The sequence below is a fragment of the Drosophila novamexicana genome, unplaced genomic scaffold (genome assembly GCF_003285875.2).
Source record: "Drosophila novamexicana strain 15010-1031.04,08,12 unplaced genomic scaffold, DnovRS2.1 tig00000458-arrow-arrow-pilon, whole genome shotgun sequence".
Lineage (NCBI taxonomy): Eukaryota > Metazoa > Arthropoda > Insecta > Diptera > Drosophilidae > Drosophila > Drosophila novamexicana.
Window position 1 is genome coordinate 1,085,230 of NW_020824805.1, and position 21,809 is coordinate 1,107,038.

At 40.2% G+C, this 21,809-nt stretch overlaps 1 protein-coding gene across 5 annotated transcripts in view; it reads right to left on the minus strand.

Moving 5' to 3' along the window:
* LOC115760482 (obscurin) overlaps positions 1-21,809 on the minus strand; it is a 236,881-nt gene that overhangs the window by 120,833 nt on the left and 94,239 nt on the right. For all 5 annotated transcript variants that reach the window (XM_030701819.1, XM_030701818.1, XM_030701821.1 and 2 more), the window contains 2 exons: positions 10,118-10,302; positions 1,206-1,766 (listed from right to left, as the gene is read on the minus strand). In XM_030701819.1, coding sequence (XP_030557679.1) covers positions 1,206-1,766; positions 10,118-10,302 — 746 coding nt within the window. The remainder of the gene's footprint in view (positions 1-1,205; positions 1,767-10,117; positions 10,303-21,809) is intronic.

Genomic DNA, 21,809 nt, shown 5'->3' on the forward strand with positions numbered 1-21,809 from the left:
GTTGCTTCTAGAATATTATATATGTCCAGTATCATTCATTTTATACCTATCGCCAACCTCCCCGCTTCACCCCAGAGCTATAAATCAAGTTTATAACCCAACTTGTATTGCGAACCAATTTAAGCTACAATTTACATGCAATTGACTTTTTCAGAATACACAAATATTCTATGGTACAATAAGATATACTGTAGAAAAAAACAAAGTTATATGCAACTGCGCAATTGGATGGGGCAGCAGCTTTAAGAACTTCTGTTTACATGTAGAAACGCACACATTTATACGCTTCTGCTTCGCATTCTATCGCATTCTAACAGCATGGTAATTGCGACTTTTTTCTGTAATGCTATTTTAGTCCCTTTTTATACCCTTGCAGAGGGTATTATAATTTTGTCGTGAAATGTGTAATACATAAAAGGAGACATCTCCGACCCCATAAAGTATATATATTCTTGATCAGCATTAACAGCCGAGTCGATATAGCCATGTCCGTCTGTCCACCCGTCCGTCCGTCCGTACTTGAAATTTTAGATGTAGATGCTCCTAGTTCCCGCGCAGATCGAGTTTGTTTCCGATAATCGATAGCTTACTCCGTTTGCAAGCAATCGATAAAAATAGATAGCGATATCCTGTTTTTTGGGCAATTTTGGTAAATAATAGGAGCTAGAGTCACCAAACTTGACATATAGCTTCTAAAATAGAATATATATATGCATTTGATGTTGGCAGAAGAGGGTCCAGGGTATCCCCAAGTCGGGAGCTCCCGACTAGAACCTCTTACTTGTTTTAATTTATATTTCTGGGTAACTAGTGCATTGAGCAAAAGCCAATTGATGTTGGTAGTAATTGGGAATCCTTTAGTCATTTCACACTAGAGCACTCTTATGTTGCTTTGTCCAGTCAGTATCCATAAAAAATGCAAAAAGAGGGATAATAGTTTTGTACAATGGTATTTGGTAGGCAAAAGGTATTCTCTCCGAGTCCATTATATATCTATTTGTTGTAGTATATCTGTCTAGATAAATACATATTTTCTTATGTAATACTTATGAAGAGAATAAGATGAATGGAATGGAAAATAACTTTGCATTATTGTAAGCAGTTCGGCAGTGCGTATACCATGCTTCCTAGTCTGGCACTTTCGATCTCTCTACTTAATAATAATGATAATGATAATAAAAACGATTTTGTGATTACACATTTACCTTTCACGGTTAAATTAATAGATGCTGTATCCTGTCCGAGCTCGTTCACAGCTTCAATAGTATATTCTCCAGCATCCTCAGTATTTACACTTTTTATAACCAATGACATGCTTTCTTCGTCTTCAAACATAAATTTATGTCTTTCATCAACTTCAATGATTTCACCTTCATGTTTCCAAAGCACTGCTGGCTTGGGAAAACCTTTGCATTGAAGTTCGAGAATGGCAGACGCTCCCAAACTTGTGTTTGCTTCTCGATGTTCAATTACTAGGGAAGGCTTTTCCGGTTCCCTATTTAAAGTTTGAATGGCACCCTGAACAGATAGCTCTGCACTGCAGGATATATTTCCAGTTGAAGTTTGTGCAACGCACGTATATATTCCAGCGTCTTCAGGCTTGACATGCTGAAATACTAAAGCTAGAGAATCCTCATCTTCGCCAAAGAGAACTTTAAATCGTTCCTCTGGATCAAAATCTTGTCCGTTGCGTTTCCACGAAAAAATGGATTTTTCTCCAGACTGTAAAATTTGACCACTTAAAGCTCCAAATGGGTTTTTATATTCTAAAAAGAAAATAAAATTTTGTAAGAATATTATTCAAAAAACAAGTAGAACGCTCTAGTGGGGAGCTCCCGACTAGTGAATACCCTGAACCCTCATCTTTCACCACAAAATGAAACTCTCGCTATGCGCTCGTTTGCTTCAGCAATAATAAAAATAAATAAAGCGAGAAAGAAAGGCTATCTTCGGCACGCCGAAGATGCAGACCCAACCTTGTCATAATGCTTATAGTGCTTTGCCCGTATCTAAGAAGCGCAGGGAAAATAGTTAATGCCGAGTTTGGTCAAGATATCTTGATAAAAAAAAAAGTTTTTAATAAAAAACCTAGTTTTCGACCGATCGTTGCTATGGCAGATATATGATATAGTAGTCAGATGTAAATAAGATTTTGCAAAAATGAAGGGAGCATAGTGAAATCTTTAAATGCCGTGCTTAATCAAAATATCTTGAATGCCAAACAATTTTTCCATACAACAACTTAATTTTCGACTGATCGTTCCTATGGCAGCTATATGATATAGTTGTCCGATCTTAATAGGATTTTTCATATATATGAGAAGCATAGTAAAACTAATAAATGCCGAGTTTGGTCAAGATAACTTGATAAACAACATTTTTTTTCATACAACAACTTAATTTTCGACCGATCGTTCCTATGGCAGCTATATGATATAGTGGTCCGATCTCAATAGGATTTTGCATATATATATATATATATATAAAACTTATAAATGCCGAGTTTGGTCAAGATATCTTGAAAAACAAAATGCTTTTTCATTCATTCTTCAAAACTGAGGGACTAGTTCGCATAGAAACAAACAGACGGACAGACGGACATGGCTATATCGACTCGGCTGTTGATACTGATCAAAAATATATATACTTTATGGGGTCGCAGATGTCTCCTTCTATGCGTTACACATTTCACGACAAAATTATAATACCCTCTGCAAGGGTATAAAAACAAAACTGTTTCCTGATAAGGTCTCAAACTCGTTACAGACCAAACTATTAGCAAACGCATCTACTCAAAAACCACGCAACCAAACATCGCAATTGCAGTGCATTTTCAAAGAAGGCGCCCAGGAACGTGTGTGTGTACATGATTACAGAAAGTTTTGCAATTTGCGCGTGCTGCCCCAAACTCAAGGCCATAAAACACATCTTCTTCAATAACTTTTGTGTTTCTTTTCTACAGTACATTTTATTGTGCTATAGAATATTTATGTATTCTTAAAAAGTCAATTGCAAAAAATGATTCCGATATAAATTTGTATCGATGACTTGAAAACGGTAAGTTTTCGATTATTGGAAACTATCTCGTACTGCGCTGGCAAAAGGAGAACCTACATACCAAATTTAACGTTTCTAGCTCTTAGAGGTTCTGCGATCCTTGCGTTCATTCAGACGGACGGACGGACAAACGGACATGGCTAGATCGACTTGGCTATTGATGCTGAGCAAGAATATATATACTTTATGAGGTCGGAGATGCTCCTTCTACCTGTTACATTCATTTGCATAAAAACAATTTACCCTTTTTACCCATTTTAAATGGCGGTAATTCCCCTGAAATATGTGCGCAGCTTGCCGAGATAGAGTCTCAATATGCCAAAACATTAGGGCTGCCATCCTGGAGCTTCCCACCATGACGTTGGCGGACAGCTGCGTCACAGATTCCGATCCCTAGCTTGCATCCGAAGGGATGGAGTCCGTCAATCAACGGGTATTCACGCCGAGATAAATCGGGCCCCTGCTGAACCGTATGGTGCTCCTTATGCTCCTCGCCCATATTAGGATATCGTATTGGCTAGGTATCTCAACGTCAGTTTTAAGAACCGGTTTCTTGGAGCTCTTCCTGCCACCGCGCTATTTTTAAAGGCTTGAGGACATAGTCCAGTTCTGCCGGAAGCGTGAGGAGGAGGAATTCAAAGAATACTTGATAGAGCTGAGGGCTTTATTGCATCACGCCAGATATGAGCCGTCAAAGGAGTTGCACCGAACAAGGTAAGATTTCTTTACCTTATTTCAATTGACGGGCAGAATGGGGGAGGACAATAAAGCCCACGGGGGACACATCGACCCGTTGCGTTGGGCAGAGTACCCCATCCTGCCCGCAGTGGCCCATGAGGTTGCCCATCAGATGATGAGCCAAGAGACCGGAACCGGGTACGATCCGCGGCGAGCATGTCGTAGGTGCGGGCAGGAGGTTCACTTCGCTAGGGAGTGTCCAAACGCACGCGTCGTGTTCCGTTGAGTATGTGAGAACCGAAACAGGAGTAGCCAGGAATGTTGTCGCTGCACGGAGGCGGCTAACGGGCAAGAGCGTCGCTCATGCCAGGATCGGACGGTGGCCAAATCGTCGCTACAGTGGAGATTTGCGGGCGAACGATGCCAGCAACAATCGACACTCGCAGCTTCAAAAGTGAAAATTACGTACGTAAGTGGGCGATTCAGGGAAGAGCGGAGGACGTGCAACCGTGCATTCGCCTGGCATGTGGATCCACGCTAGCAGTAGGGAAGGCATTGTGATTAGACGTCAACAACCGGATGAAGACGGCACAAAGAGGGAAGTACCGAATGAAGGCCTCCTATGTCAGAGTGAGGGAGCGCCGGCTCGGCAACCAAAGGGAGACGAAACGACCGAAGGAATGAAAAGGGGCGTCACTCGGGATCGGACCGAGCGGACAAGGAGCCCAAAAGGCGACGTGTAGAAGTACAGCAGCGGAGTTACGCTGGTCATGGCTGAGGCAAGGAAAAAAAGTGCTACAAAACAGAGTTCGTGGAGTTGGAGCTGGCACTCTTCTAGGTTCTGCAGGGGGTCTCGCATATCACGGAGCACAAGATACGGCTCAAAGATGACAAGCCATTGAAGCAAAGCCATTGCAGAGGGTGATCGACGAGCAGTTAGATAAGTTGATCCAGGCAGGTGCCATCGAGCCGTCGCCCTCTCAATCAAGAAGAAGACTCAATGCGCAATCCATTGCAGATACTTATCCTGCCCCCCGGATTGATTACATCCTTGAGCGGTTGCGTCACCCTCAGTTCATTTCTACCCTAGATTTGAAGCACGATCTGCCTATGCAGATACCGATAGCAGCCGATAGTAGGGATTGCACGGTATTCACAGACCCAGGGAGGGGCCTTTTCCAATGTCAAGTGATGTCGCGTGGTCTGCACTCAGCGTGTGTAACCTATCAGCGAGCATTGGACACGGTAATAGGGCCGGAGATGGAGCTTCATACGTAGACGATATCGTGGTAATACGGGCGACAAAAGAACAGCTCACAGAGTATTCGAGGGAGGTATTTCACCGGTTGAGGGTGGCCAACCAAAAGCAAAACAGGAAGAACTACGTCTTTTACAGGACGAAGCTAGTCTATCTGGTACATGTCATTTGCGGGGAAGGGCTACGTACTGATCCAGAGAAGGTGGTGGTGGATAAGTAGCCTAAGGACCGCGGCTAATTGTAGGGAGTTGAGGCAATGTCTCGGGATGGCTTTATGGTACAGGCGTTTCGTTCCCAACTTCGCGACTCAGGTACAGCCGCTAACGGCGCTCCTAAGAAGCAGTGGATATAATAATGGGGTGAGGGACAGGTGGAGGCATTGCATCAATTGAAGGATAGCTTGATAGCATAAGATAGCCCGTATTTTGGCTTATCCGGACTTTTCTGCCTAATTTGTCTTGCAGACTGACCCGAGTGAGAATGACCTCGGCGCGATGCTGACGCATGCTATAGGAGGACAGGAGTAAGTGGGGAGAAGCTCAACGTCGTGGCTGATGAACTATCCTGACATCCTCTAGAAGCTTATCAGCAGGCAGTGGTGAGGAAACCGGACGGACGACTTGGACTATATTCCCTGTAAGCTATGTGTGGCCAGTAGTCAACGGCAAATAGTATTGCAGGAGTGTCACGTTGCTCACGCGGCCGGACATCAATGCGTGAGGGCAGTACTCTGCGCAGACTTCGACGGGCCCCTTCCCCGGTCGAGACAAGGCAACACGATGCTACTGGTGTTCCATGATGCCTTCTCGAAGTGGGTGGACCTGGTCCCACTCAGGAGGCCTAAGGCGGCGCACTTGCAAACATCTTTTCGGGAGAGAATTTTTAGTATGTTCGGGGTGCCCAAGAAGCTTGTGTGCGACAACAGGGTGCAGCTTGCGAGTCGTAGTTTCAAGCCCTTTCTGTAGACCCTGGACGTAGAGGTCCAGTACACCGCCCGCACTGTCCGCAAGAGAATGCCACTGAAAGGGCCAATAAAACCGTGAAGACCATGATGGCGCAGTTTATCGAGGAGTATTAGAGCTCGTGGGATGAACTCTTGCCTGTGATATCGATAGCGGTCAACACAAGTGTGGCGGACTAGACAGGTTTCAATCCCGCTTTTCTGATGCAGGCGAGGGAGGCGCGGCTGCCCACCGCTCTGTACGACCAGGTGACTCCGGGTCCGCAGCTACCTCGTTCGATCCTCGGACGAAGGCGGATAGATTGAGTAAAATCTTTTTTATCGCGCACACCAGTCTCCAGCGCGTATCAAAGGACCAAGGCAGACACTGCAACCTGCGGAGACGAGAGTGGTGAGTTTTATTGGACTCGATGGCCCTATTACGGCAACACCAGCTGTCCAATGCCGCTAAGGGCTTCGCCGCGAAATTTGCACCCAAATTCGATGGTCATCGGGTTACTAAGTTTGTGTCGCCTAACATTGTGCGTCTCGTGAAGCCACGCGAACGAAAAAAGAGGATGGGCAATATCTCACAGCTAAAAGCTTTCTACCAGGAAATGACTGATGACGAAGGATTCTCTCCAAGGACCCTTGGAGGCCCACGAGTAAACCAAGAGTGATAGCGACACCCATAGCCTATCATAGCACTAGTACTACATGTAGATTAGATTAACACTAGTGGCCATAATAGAGAAGGCGTCATAGAATGTTAGCCTCGCTGTAAAGATAGGGTTTTTACAACTAAGCTAACGAATATTATTACGATATCGTTGGACGAACACGCCGCCGAGGAAGTGACGGTATCGTCGTCGAAGTAAGTGGGGAGGTGGAGAGTTTTTCTTTTCTAATGCTGGGGTAATCTTGCCCTGAAGGTATAAGGTTATCTTCAATGTATGTATCCGTGTGTATCCAATAACACACGGCAGGTTGTGTATGAAGTGCATTTACTCCATCCATGTCCAAAAAGCCATATTTTTTCGTTATCGTGACAGATGAAAATTTGGCGTGGAATTTACTTCACTTGAACTTCTTGCTTTATTTACATTTCGTTGACATGGGACCGGACTCGAGGTAATTAATATACATAGATTTACCTTTTACGAAAGTGCTCCCAGATAATTCAATTAAAAGTGCGAGCAATCATATTATATATTTTGTTACAAGACTCTGTTCAGTTTTGACTGAGGTGGGGTTGAATTTCATAACTCTTTCGGATAATGCGCTGGCACTGGTAAAATTCCTCCCGTCATGCTTCAAGGAAATAACAGAAGGGCTCATTTGTTGGCTTGTGTCCATTAACTTGCATCGTGACTTGCGATCAATTTTTTTTCAATTTTTTTAGTAACAAGCAAAACAACTAGCCAACAGGCGCTTCTATTCTGCTCAAATGCATCTAATTCTAGAAAAATCTCGATTGCTCCCTCTGTTGCCTTGTATTAGACTTATAATGAACATAATGAATTGGTCCATTATACCGTTCGATCGGAAATGCATGCAATTTTAAGTGCCACCTCTGGTATTGAAAATTGACGTATTAACCCTACAGTTTTGATGTAGCGAATCGATTTCAAATAGGCAAATAATGTCTGTATTTCCCAAATGGTTTTTGTTTTGAACTGTGAACTTTTGAATGGGTATATATATATATATATAACCCATTCAAAAGTTTTACTGCGTAACTTTGGCAATTCTGTTCTTTCTCTGGCGTCACAATGACAGTTTCCGTTTCTCTTGCGTCTGTTTTGACAGAAACGCATTTACAAACTCTTGTGGATGTACGCATCGCAGAATTGCGTGTGTAATTAGACCACAAGGTTGTTCCGGTAGCTGGGTCGTGTGACCTAAGCCAAACAAACATACAACAAGACTTCAAAACCCAAAATTTAAGAAGAAGAAATCAAACTTATATTAAAGTTTTCCAGCCAATCACATTAAAATTTCAGAAATGTTGAGAAACCGAACCTTTTGGCACCATCAGAACCGAAAATGGGAAACCCATTTATTCTGAAGGTCACCGTACAACAACCCCCTCTGGGTAGTTGACAAATAAGGAATCGATAAACATTATTATACAAAAATGCGTTTAGCAAAAATGAAATGTATGAATTTCAGGAAAATAAACTTAACCTGAATTCTGAAAAATTTGGGGAAGGCAATGCCCTTCACATTGGACGTGAAGTCAGGTCAAGTCAAGTCAAGTCCTACATAGTAAAATAGCAAAAATAGCACATTTTATAAAAGGTTACTGGGAAATACGAAGAACCAAATCGTCTTCGATAAGTTGTACGAAGCTAACTATCCAATTTTTTCAAAGATAGTGTCGAATTTTGTGGTACCACGCGGGGGCAATACTACATGCCCTGACAAGGTAGAAGCTATTCGTAACTATAAACAAACCGACCACACTGTTCAACGTCCGGACATTGCTTGGATTGGCAATGCTTTATTAAAGAAGACGTATCAATAGGAAAACCTTTAAGTGATATTTTGAAAACAGCAAAAAATGACTTAACGACTAAAATATACCGTTTTATTTAACAATATATACTACCTCCTTTTGCTTAGGAGCAGTATTATATTTTTCGGAAAAAAGGAAAGTGTGTCGCGATATAGTGTGGACCCTGACGTACTTCTCAAATTAACTATACAAAGTGTAGAATTTAAATATCTTTACAGATCATCAGTCCCTAACATCGGCCGTCTCTAATCGCATTTCTATTGCAAAAATTAAGCGTTGAAAGAGCATAATGCTCAAATATATTACAGACCAAGAAAAGAAATTGTCTTCGCTGAGGCATTGTTACGATTAAACATTCGCGCTTTATGACATGTTCCATCCGGTACTGCTTCGATGTCTAAAGAGTTATCATTCACATACACAGTCGAATCAACAGAAACCCCGGTCAACTGCTTCAAACCCAAAAACTAATGGAAGGTAGAGCTGCCTTGGACCAAATTGATAATATTTGTCGACGTTGTCAAAAAGGTCAAGAATCAAATGTGATAAGCGCCAAATTCTTTGATCTTCCAGTATTACCATCTTTTTTTAGCATAATTAAGTAGAAACATACCCCACGACAAAATTTTGACTGACAAAACGCATATTAACCGATATTTTAAACAAAAATAAACAGAAAGCCGAAAGAAATATCAAAGACACAGTCTAACAGGACAATCCATCCAGTTAATCCATCATTTCTCGCAGAGCTCGGCACTGTATGAAAAAGTGAAGTTCTTATATCACAGAATACCCAAATGCACAAGATAAATGAAGTAAGATAAATAGAAATTTTCAAGTAGGAGATGAAATCCTTTTAAGATCAAACAAGAGATTGGTAAACAAGTATATTTATTATATACTAGCAGGTTTGGCCGGAAAAAAAGATATTACCTTTCAACTAAGTACACGCCCGTGGGAAAATGAAATCTACACATCTTGATCTCCAATTCTATTTAAAAATATGTTTTTAGTGCATCGAATTAAGAACCAACCACTGTTAAGGGTGGTATTTCCCAAATCGCTGAAACACGTATCATTAAGTTCTTATATAGAGATTGGAAAATAAGTTTGAAGCAAATCGGACACCACTTAAAACTTTGCCCAAAAAATCTTTGAATCGCATTTTTACCGAAGGCGTTTAGATTTTGCGAAAAATGTGAAACACCCCTCAAATGAATTTGAACAAAGTTTTTTAAATTAAGTTTGAGGCCGATCGGATGGTAAGCAAAAAAGTTTCATACAAACGTTTCTCGCGATTTTTCCATACTTGCGGGTGGAATTTCCCGAAACCCCGTCTTATCGTGCACCTTTATCACATAATTTAACTACAGAGAGAATTTCAGCTTCCTAGCTCTTACGGTTTGGGCTGTGCGTTGATCACCAATCAGTCAGTCAGGACAAACAGTTTTATATATAGAGATTAAGCAAAATCTATAAGACACCTAATGTGTATAAATTCAAAACTTCATGAGAACCGGACAACAAACAACATAAAATTGGGAGCAGTGAGGTGGAACAACTGGAAGGTCATAAAATACTCTACTGCCCCTTGAAATGATATGATATATCTTGAAACATTCAAACAAAAACAATATTGTTTTGCGTTTTTTTATGTATTACTTACCCACTGTAGTTGCTTGAGCTTCACACGAGGCTTCACCAAACTTGTTGGTTGCCTTGCAGGAGTATATTCCAGCATCATCCTTCTGAACATCTGCAATGACCAATTCGTAGAATCCCAAATAATCCTTATCTCTAATAATTTGAATTCTATCACTGCTTTCCAGAATTTCCTTTTGATTCTTAAAGCTAAAAATAAAGAAGCATACGAATATTTTGTTATTGAATTATAAGTATACAAACGTAATATTTACATAATGTTGTTAAAGTAAAAGTTTAATTATTTAGTTGACATCAATATAATTGTAAGAAGATGTAACTAGTACTTCAACTAACTTTCTTGCATTGATTTTTAGTCTTGAATAAATGTTGACTTTATATTATCGTTTGCCCTGTGCTAATAATTTAATAATAATAATAATAATAATAATAATAATAATAATAATAATAATAACAATAAAAATAATAATAATAATAATAATAATAATAATAATAATAATAACACTAATAATAATAATAATAACAATAAAAATAATAACAATAAAAATAATAATAATAAAAATAGTAATTCCCGGCTTTGCTCGTGGAACTTTTTGCGCTACAAATTTTAGATATAACCTTCCCCCGAAATACACGCCCATGCAAAATTAAAAATATGTTTCAAGTTCATGGATGGAAAAATCAAATTTGGAATCACTTCCATAAAAAAAATTATTAAAGGGTAAATAAAGAATCAAATGTTGGAATCAACGGTTTCCGCCCATGTAAGTCTTGTGGTGAGAATCTTGAAGCCCAAAAATAAGCTTTCGCTTATTAAACCTTAAGCCCACATATTACTTCCAAGGGCAGTAAACTTTGTGAAAAAGTATCAAATAAATTATGACAAAGATCTTTAAGAAGGTCAACATTTTTTGTAAATCGCTGAAACACGTATTAATTAATTAATTTTTATATTGTGCCTTGAAAATAAGTTTTTTAACGACGAAAGATCAAGAAAAAAGTCTGCTGGAGTACGCTCTCAACCGAAGATTGGGAGGCAAAAGAAGCGATTGCTTCTGAAATAATTCAATGCGATAAATATACTATATACTAATTATACTGCGGAGACCCAGATACATAAACAGTATTTAATGATAGGTACAAGCGAGATGTGCAGAAGTTTAGTTATAAAAGGATCTTCTTAGATCAACGCTTAATTAATCCATGAATACTTCTGGTCATTTATATGAAAAGAATCAGGGGAAAGATCGTTTATAAAAAGAGCAAAGGTACAAGATGTCTACCTTGAGAAACACCAGAAGTAACGTGAAACTGTTTTGAGGTATTCAGTCTTAGCATAACTCTTTGTGTCCACCTTTTAAATAAAAACAAATCCAAAGCAAAAGTGATGGAAGGAAACCTAAACGGTCAAGTTTAAGGAGTAAAAAATCATAATGCACAGAGTCCTACGCGTGACTGAAGTCTGTAAATGACATCAGATTACATTTTAGAAGTTAAAACATCATTAACCAAGGAAGTAAATTTAACGAGGTTAGTCGTAGTTGACCGATTCTTTACGAATCCATGTTGAACAGGTTAAATAACTGATTTGCAGAAATGCTGCAAATTCGAAGTGATTAATTTTTTAAGTAATTTAGCAATAGCTTTGCAGTGCCTCTGTAATTTTGTATATCAAACTTTCCACCCTTCTTTTTATACCCTGTGCAAATGTATGTAACATCAATAGCCGAGTCGATCCAGCCATGTCCGTTTGTCTGTCCGTCCGTCCGTCCGTCTGTCCACCCATTTAGAAATTACAATAGATTAGGAAAAAGAAAGAATTAAGTTATTAATAAAGTAAAGAAATTTAAACAAGATATATAGAATGGTAGATAGGATAGAGGGACAGTAAAGGGAAATCACCGACACGGTAGGGAAAAATGTGTAGCCTGTCCGGCAAGTTATGCAAGCTATCCTGAAAACAACGATTTTATTAGGGGTAGGAAAAGGGGCGATAATTTCTGGTAGGTTTAAATGGAACAGGAATGATATAAGATTCTTTCCAAAGAGATAGAAAGACAGAAGATTCAAGCGATAGAACCCTTACCAATAGACGAAGAAAGGAAGAACTACACACTTGAGTAGCTAACTAAGAATATTGTCTGGCCCAGAAGCGTAAGACGATTTTAAAGAATTAATGGCTTAAAGGAGGGACGAATGTAGGAAGTAATGCTATGAGGGTGACACAGAGGTGTAAGTGGATTGGAAAAAAATTAGCTAAGATCCATCCCGGCTCCAAGTTTACAAAATTATAAAACTGTCTCGGTTTTTGAGCAAATTAGCTTTTGCAAGGAATAAGAATATTTACAAAACAATTATCTTAAGGAGAATTTAGGATGTTTTAAAAAAATTCAGAGCAATATTAATATTAGCCGAATCATAAAAAATGACCTGTCTGTTGCATGAATACGTTGATTAAGCAAGATATATATTCCTTGACGCAAGTATGGCGGGGCCTGTTGCTTCCCGAAAAATATGAACTGGGAGGATAGTTAATTAAACATGGCAACCTTTAAATTGACATGATATGCATCCTCCGACTCATATAGAGAAGGTCTCCATTACCAATATTGTAATCATCGACAAATGCACGGTCAAATGCTCTATTCATATGATTAGAAAGTGAACTGATTTGCAACAAAAATAGCTTTTACCTGCAATTTATAAAGCATAGTTTGCTAAAAGTACAATATAATTTTCGGCAGTGATTAATGACCAACAGATTTTCGGTAATTTGATTTAAAATGTGGAAAATGTGGGTGATTACCCACCACAATAAATAGACCATTTTCTCGCGCATGTGTACCAGCTTCTTTGAAACAAGTATCTTTCATGTAAACTTGAATAGCAAAAGTAACATAAGTAGGTGCAATAGGAGCATGTTATGAATAGCACGTGATGGGAAAGTACCTTTAACTGAAACAATCTAAACATCAGTAGTCACAGTAAATCAGAACGTATCTGACGGAAGAATAATACCCCACCCATCTATTCGATAATGGGCAATAAAATTGATCGAACAAACTTCACCATCTGACATGGTTGAATTAAACTATGTTTCTGAAATAAGATTATATTCGAATCAAAAAGGCTTTTTAAGCTTAGAAATTGTGACATTATTTCAAGGGCTTTGTATAAAAGAGAACTGAAGGGTGACAGGATAAGGCTGGTTTCGCTTTTTATACTCTGAACCCATTGAAAATGGATAAAAAGGGTATATTGTATTTGTGCGAAATGTAAATGTATGTAACAGGCAGAAGGAAGCATCTCCGACCCCATAAAGTATATATATTCTTGATCAGCATCTGTCCGTCCGTCTGTCCATCTCTTCGTCTGTCCGTATGTATGATCGCAAGGATATCAGAACCCATAAGAGCTAGAGACTTGAAAGATGTAGGTCCTCCTAGTGCCTGCGCAGATCGAGTTTGTTTCCGATAATCGATAACTTACTTCGTTTCCAAGTAATCGATAAGAATCTATATCGAAATCCTGTTTTTTGGGCTGTTTTTTAAATAACAAGAGCTAGAGTCACCTTGACACGTAGCTTCTAGAATAGTTTATATATTTGCATTTGGTGTTGGAATTAGAACCGACTCGAACCTCTTACATGTTAGGCTTAAGCTCGTGAAAAGTCATGTAAGGATACCAAAATAAAGGAGCACAGGTGATTGGAAATGAATCATGAAAAATATTAACTCTTTATGATGATATTTTACGAGTGGAGAAATTAAAATAGGACATAGAAACGCTAGCAGAATATTTGCTAGAATATTGCTAGCCACTAAATCCTGAGTAATTTTAGAAGAAACCGGGACTCAGGCATTTGTTTGCGAGGGACTACAACAGTCAATATAGAAGCTGCTGAAGCTGAAGACAGACACTGATTGCTACTAACAATCCTGACTAGATTACGCGCGAGTCTAGCTTTGCGACCAGAAACTGACGAGTCTGTGCAATTTCGTTGATAGTTCTTAGACAGGCTGTACAGAAAATATCACAGTTGTGTTATTCGGGTTGTCATTGACATTGACATATACCACTTCCATTGAGTAAGTTACAGTACAATCGGTTACTTGTAGCCAAAAGAGGCAAGGAGCCTTCAGTATTACAGTAGAGTCTTGTTAGAATTATTATTAGAATAAGAGAGTAAAAGCAAGAAGCCGTTAACCTTACAATTCGTAGAATTATTAGAGTTTGTTAAGGGCACGGGGCCCAGTTCGAGGCATGTTTGAATTTAACCTCCGGCCGCCGCAGCAACCGTTCGTTGCTGATAGGTTGCTCAACACCGCCTGCGACACCGCAGCTTTGATTCGGCGGCGAAGAGCAAAATCTCCGAGGCGAAGTTGCGAAAGATCGCGGCGAAGTTGAGCGACCGAGGCAAGCGCACTTTACGATCGAGCATCAAGGTGAGTACTTGTGTCAGCGAGAAGCGAGAAAAGGGAGACTTAGCGTGTGCTAGGGCTCCGAACAGTGCGGCAGGGCCTTAACTTAGGGAAGTGGATGTAAATAAAAATGACGTTAGTAGAGAAAGTCATTAAACTCTTTTATTCCTAATTGATTCTTATAACGAGCCCCGAAGCTAACAAGTGTTCGAATGTAACCTCTTCCCTTAACCTAGCGTGTCATAAATGTGTGAAGCGAGGCTTAGACTGTCGATCGCGTGAGCAATACCGGCCGTGCTTGTGCGAATCAGGGCCTAGCCTATCGACTACGTGAGCAATCCCGGCTGTGCATGTGTGTATCGAAACAGCCTGTGGACTGCGTGAGCAATCCCGGCCAGCCGAATATAAATCGAGGCTTAGCCTGCTGTCCACGTGAGTAATCCCGGCCATGTGTATTCATTTCCCTCTTTACTCTATAAAATAGTTGGAGTCCTAGTGTGTTTAAAGCACTTACTCCCCCCTCTATACCTTCCATCCCAGTAAACTAACAAATGTATTGTAGATAAGATAAGATAAGTTAATGTTTCGAGTTCTGAAATTAAAATTCTGTTATTCTGCTTATAATGTTGGCCTGTTTTGATTACTTTCACTTTTGCAACTCTGACAATAGTTTTACCAGTTTGGTAAATTTATTAGTTTGGTTTTGTACTCAAGTGCTCATTACTGCCTGTCAGTCTGTTGATTCGATTAACTTTTGCTGGTTGTTTTTTAGTTTTCAACGTCTATAAGATCGGAAGTCCCAGCAACAATCTTCAAAGCGGTCCCAGAATATTAATGTTTTTTTTGTATGTCTACGGTAAGTTTTACCAGTTTCTAAAAGAGTTTTTTTTTGTCAGACAGAAGAAAATGGATCATAAGCAATCTTGAATATTTACGAGATCATGGTTATTTTCAATGAATATCTGAGATATTTGAAATTTTGCCAGATAATTGCATTTCCGCCCATTCCGAATTTGAGTAATCAGTCGGCTTAGCGGGTTATTGTTCCGAGGAATAGCACTGTCGAAAGCCCACGTGACAGTAATCAGATATATAAAAATGTAATAAAAGCTTATCTTAAATTGTCCAAATGGATCTCCCTTCCCTTAATTTGAATCGTTGTTTCCAAAACGGCAGCTTTTTTTTTGGGGCTTGTTGTTATACCACCTCAGGAGACACCGAATCCAAAATGTTCTTCTATTTCTTACAAAAATAAAGACTTTTCTCTTCAAACCCCTTTATTGGCTCCATAAAGTTATTCTTAAACATTTAAGGTGGCCTAATTACGCCATCTGTTGACAAATTGCTAATTTAGATATTTACAAAATAGAATACCCCCAATGGACAAGAGTATAATTTCTCTATACGCTCATTTGTTTTAAACAGTCTTAGTTGTATATTATCTAAACAGATAATAAATCCTCTAGTTTACTGTTGGCGCCTCAAGTTTATATAGTATACAGTACCGATGTCAGTGCTATTTAGTATTGTGGCTTACATGCCTTGAAATGCTAATTAACTTGAATAACTGTATGAATTAGTGAATTTTCACTAGGCAAGAAGATTGTCCGAATAATTTGTTTTAAATCTCGTGTAGGACTATAACTGTGTATCACTCATTGTAAAAACTTGTGGGTTTTCGATGGCAAACACTCGTATAAATCTAATTAAGAAAAGTATTTTGTTTTTTCTCCTGAGTGTTTCTTTAAAAGTTAAACGCCGGACTGGGTTATATTTTTATTTAGTCGATTTTTTTTATGTAAGAATAATTTTTTCGAGTTGGATGCCAATTAAGCTTCTTTTGGACTTTCCTAACTTGTTTGAGGTAACTAAGTTATAAGAATTATGGGTTTTTTAGGTCCAAATGGACTTATTGTTTAACTCAAACTGAAACTTAGTACAGAAATGTTCTTAAGGCGAAGCTTAACCTGTGACCTACTTTTGCCATTCATTACTGATTTCAAGGAGATTGTATTTAGACAGCTAGTGCATGGAATCGCTGGAAACAACATGGTAGCTGACGCGCGGCTGTTTTATTGTAGCCGCACATGCGGCATCAGATTGTTTTCTACACTGATCAACGTATTACTAGCAGCGAATGCAAAAAGCAACCAGACACATGAAATTAGCGAAAGTTCGTCAGAATGGGCAAAATACTATCTAAAGGTAGGTAGTATTAAAATGACACAGTAATACAATGTTTTGTTCCCATCTCCGCACCGAACAAAGTAGTAATATGAGTATTGATTTTTACAACATTAAGAGCAACATCGAAATCAAAAGGATCCGCATAGGTCGTTCATTATTTATATTCCTTTAATAGAGAATTCAATTCTATATGCAAATACAAATTTTATTTTTATCAGAGCGATGTGCTCCCTTCATTACAATCTTAAGAACTACATAAAGGGAAATAACGTTATAAGCATGACGTCTTGGTCTTTAGCCGAGATGGCAAGTGAAGTTCTTCCCGACTCCGCGCTATTTCGAGAGGCTTGATGACGAAATCCGGTCCTGCAGGCATCGTGTGGAAAAGGAATTCAAGGAATACCTGATAAAACTAAGGGCTCTAATGCATCACGGCAAACATGAGCCGGAACACTCGTGAAATAAGTCAGTGAGTCAGCTGGTCATGGGTACGGGTAGCTCATGGTGCATTCGTTACGTTCCCAACATCGCTTCTTAGGTACAACCGCCATCGGCGCTCCTAAAGAAGGCGCGGAAATGGTCATGGGATGAGAAGCAGGAGGAGGCATTGCATCCATTGAAGGATAGCTTGATGACTGCCCCTGTGTTGGCTTGTAGACTGATGCGAGTGAGTATGGCCTCGGCGCAGTGTTGACGCAGACGATAGAGGAACAAGAGCGGTTGATAGCGTATGCGAGTCGGAAATTGCTGAAAACTTAGGTGAACTATTCTGCCACCGAGAAAGAGGGACTGGCAGTCGTGTGGTCGATCCAGAACTTGCGTTGCTACCTACTGTTTCGACGTGATAACGGATCACGGAGCCACTCAAGTGGCTCAACTCGATCGAGAGCCCTTCAGGGAGAGTCGCGCGATGGGCATTGGAACTGCAACAGGTCCAGTTTGATGGCCTCATGCAAATGAGTCTCGAGTATGCGTGCCAGGATCGCCAAAGAGCCAAACAAGTTCCCGGACTATATAAAAGAATATGGGCAGCTATATAGGTATTTGGGCCACCGGACGGATAACAAGGACTACATTCCCTGTTGTGTGTGGCCGGTAGTCAACGGCAGTGGGTACTGTAGGAATGTCATGATGCTCCCACGGATGGACATCAGGGCGTGAAGAAACCTGTATCGGGGTTGGCGCAGAAGTACTACTGGCCGGGTATATTCCGCGACGCCGCCAAGTACGTGAAGTGCTGCGAGGTCTGTCAGAGGTTCAAAAGCGAACAACGCAAGCCGGCCGGTCCCATGCTGACGAGCCAGGTAGCAGAGCCGATGGCGATGTTTTGCGCTGACTTGGTCGGGCCCCTTCCACGGTCGAGACATGGCAATACAATGATACTGGTGTTCCATGATGCCTTCTCGAAGTGGTCCATTTAGGAAGGTACGGCGGCACACTTGCAGACGGCGTTTCGAGAGAGAATTTTGAGTATATGCGTGGTGCCCAAGAAGTAAGTGGGCAACAGCGGGGTACAGCTTACAAGTCGTAGCTTCAAGTCTTTTCTAGAGTCCCTGAGTGTAGGCGTCCAGTAAACTGCCCCGTGCTGCCGCAAGATAATCCCACTGAGAGGACAAACAGGACCGTGAAGACCATGATAGCGCAGTCTATCGAAGGCCTAACCGAGTTAGTAGGACAGCTCTTGTCTGAGATATCGATAGCGGTCAACACAAATGTGGCGCACTCGACAGGTTTCAGTCCCGCTTTTCTGATGCAGGGTAGGGAGCCGCGGTTACCCGCTGCAGTGTACGATCAGGTTACTGCGGGGTCCGCAACTAGTGCGTTCGACCCTACGACGAAGGCAAATAGGTGAAAGGATATACATATTTTATGTCGTCCACAGCAACCTACAGCGCGCTTTAAAGGACCAAGGCATGCACTCTTACTTGTGGACTCGAGAGTGTCGGCCTTCCTTGGACTCGATGGTCCTGTTACGGCAGCATCAACTGTGCAACGCAACTAAGGGCTTCGCTGCGAAATTTTCACCCAAATTCGATTGCCCCTATTGGGTTATTAAGTTTGTTTCGCCTAATTTTGTGCGTCTGGTGAAGCCAGGCGAACGAAAAAATTACAATCTAATAAAACATTGAAATTATTAGTTTGGTTTTGCTGAACGAGCGAAAGAAGAGGGTGGCCAACAACTACCAGGAAATGACCGGGGAGGGAGAGGAACCGGACCTGATGGATGTCATACATAGATTGTCAGCTGCACTGCCAAGATAGGGAATAGTATAATTATTTTACGAAGATTATAATAATAATAATTAACGATTAATCCAAGTTTAGAATGGAAGCCAGAAGTCGTCGCCATGAACGCCTTCGGGGAAGTAACGGTATCGTCGTCAAAGTAAGAGAGGGTGTGAGGCGGCCACTAAGGTAGCGACCCCACAGATCATAATCCTAGTTATAGGATATAACAATATTGTATAGAATATCAGCATTGTACAGTATGTAAGCGTTTTTAAAAATAAGGTGCCGAATCGTTTAAGTCAGATAAGGGCAAGAAGCCCCTTATTATTTATGTTTGAATGTAACCGCCGGCCGCCGCAGCAACCGTGCGTTACTGACCGGTTACTCAACACCACCCTCGAGAGCGAAACTTTACTTCGGCGACGAAGAGTGAGTGGGTAGCGGAGCGCTAGGGCTCCAGACAGTGCGGCAGAGCATTTACGTAGGGAAACAGAGTAGGAAACAGAGAAGGAACTGTGAATAAAGCAATGCCAACAAAGAAGTCTGCTAATCCTATTTATTTCTTATTGACACTAATCCCGGGCACCGTGGCTAGCCGGTGTTCAACATAACCCTTTGACTTAAACTAGAGTGTGGTGTCTAGTGAGACGAAGCTTCATTCCGTCGCCCGTGAGAGCAATCCCGGCTTTAAGTGTGTGCGTGTGTTGAGACGAGCTCCGGTAGGGAACGCCCGCGATATCCATCGAGCGCTGAAAGTCAGCTCGGTCGCTCCGCAAATTCGCCGTTTTTCTACTAGAGTCGTCCACACGAGGAGTAAATGCGTGTGTTCGACTAACAACAGGGAAGTGACGTCGGCCACTGAGCGTCGAGCGGCTTGTGGTCGGACACATCGTCATACCCTGTAAAAATAGTACAGGTTTAGCCCGTTTGAAGCACTTCACCTCCCCTCCAAGCCCACCATTCTAGCAACTAACAAATGTCTTGTAACTTGCCGGTGCTGGTGAGACTTAAATTTGTACCCCAGCCAGCAGCTGCTTTACACACATTACTTTACTCTTTAATACATTTTTTCTTTCTTTTTCCATATTTATTGTATATTCTAAAACAACATAATATATAAAGATTAAATTTAATTTTTACTTAAGAATACTATTTTTTATACCTTAGTAGTAGACAAATTTAGTTGTGAAAAGCATATGGAATATGGTTGTCGACGAAAAAAAAAGACCTCCATCATGTCGATGATATTAAAGATATTTCTATCCCAATTAGGTTTTTAGCATTTAGTTTTTATACTCTTATGTATTAAATAATTAGGCTTACGCTCATTTAGTCGATCATTTATAAATAAATAAATAATTATACCGCGCTTGTTTCTCTTAATAAGGTAAAGTCCCTTCACTTGGGGTTAAAAAGGTTTAATAAAGCGGGGAGTATCTTAGTCATATTTTTATGTGGATTAATCGAGTCGAAGTTTTTTAAAAAATTTCGATTGAATTCAATCTAAGTAATGTCTCTGGTTTTCCCTACCTATACCATTTTTCGGAATACTCCCAGTATTATACGACATGTTCGTATATCTGATATTTTCACATTCAGGGACATTAAAAAAGTCGGTGGGTTTATTGGGTGTGTTTTATTGTATTGTAAATAACGCATTGGTTTATAATATTCCGTATTTCTCAAGCGAAATAAGGGTTCCAATATTTTTGTTTGAATGTTCACATTGTGTTATTTATCTTTGCTAGCTCAATATCATGTTTTATGTCTTATCTCAGAAAATATTGTCTTTTAGTAGGTTTTTACTACATTTCAGCATATGGTATGGTGAGGTAGGTACGCTAAAATCGTTATTAGTTTTCTATTATTTTGCAGCATCAAATAATTAACAAACTTATGAGATCTACATTCAAGCTCCGCACGCGCTTATATTCTCTTTTACTTGATGTCTACTAAGCTGCATAATCAAAACAAAAGTTAACCATTACGAAAAGGCAAATAATGCTAATGGTGCGATGCCAGTTTATGGAGCGAGCGCTGCTAACAAAAACAGGTAAGAGGTTCTAGTCGGGAGCTCCCGACTAGGGAATTCCCTGAACCCTCTTATTCAAACACCAAATGCAGTTCGCGCAACGATAAATTAAATAAAAAAGTTCCCTTGGCAGGGTTTGAACTCGCAACTGACCTCATTACTTGCTGACGACTCTACTCAACATCCACACCAATAATTAATTATTATTGAGAAAAAAAAACAATTAACAACAATTGCAAATAGCAGCACAGAAAACAATCGCAATTGCAATGCTGTTGATAGAATACGAAGCAGACGTACATGGATGTGTGTGTGTACATGTAAACAGAAACTCTTGCAATTTGCGCTAGCTGCCCCATCCAATCGCGCAGTAAAACATAACTTTAGTTTATTCTTAACCGATCCAAATGAAATTTTATTCAGTATATTTTATTGTATCATAGTATATTTGTGTTTTCTCAAAAAGTCAATTGCATTAAAATTGTGGCTTAAATTGGTGGGCAATGTTAGTGGGATTATTAACTTGATTTATAGCTCTGCGGTGGTAGTGGGGAGGTGGCGATAGGTATAAAATGAAAGATACTTGATATATATATAATATTCTAGAATTAATATATCAAGTTTGATGACTTTAGCTCGAAACTGGGTATATTTGCTCAAAAAACAGGATTTCGATATCGATTGCTTGGAAACGGAGTATGCTATCGATTATCGGAAGCAAATTCAATCTGTGCATTGACTAGAAGGACCTACAGCTAAAATTTCAGTCTCTAGCTCTTGTAGGTTCTAAGAGGCTTGCGTTCATACATACGGACTGACGGATAGAC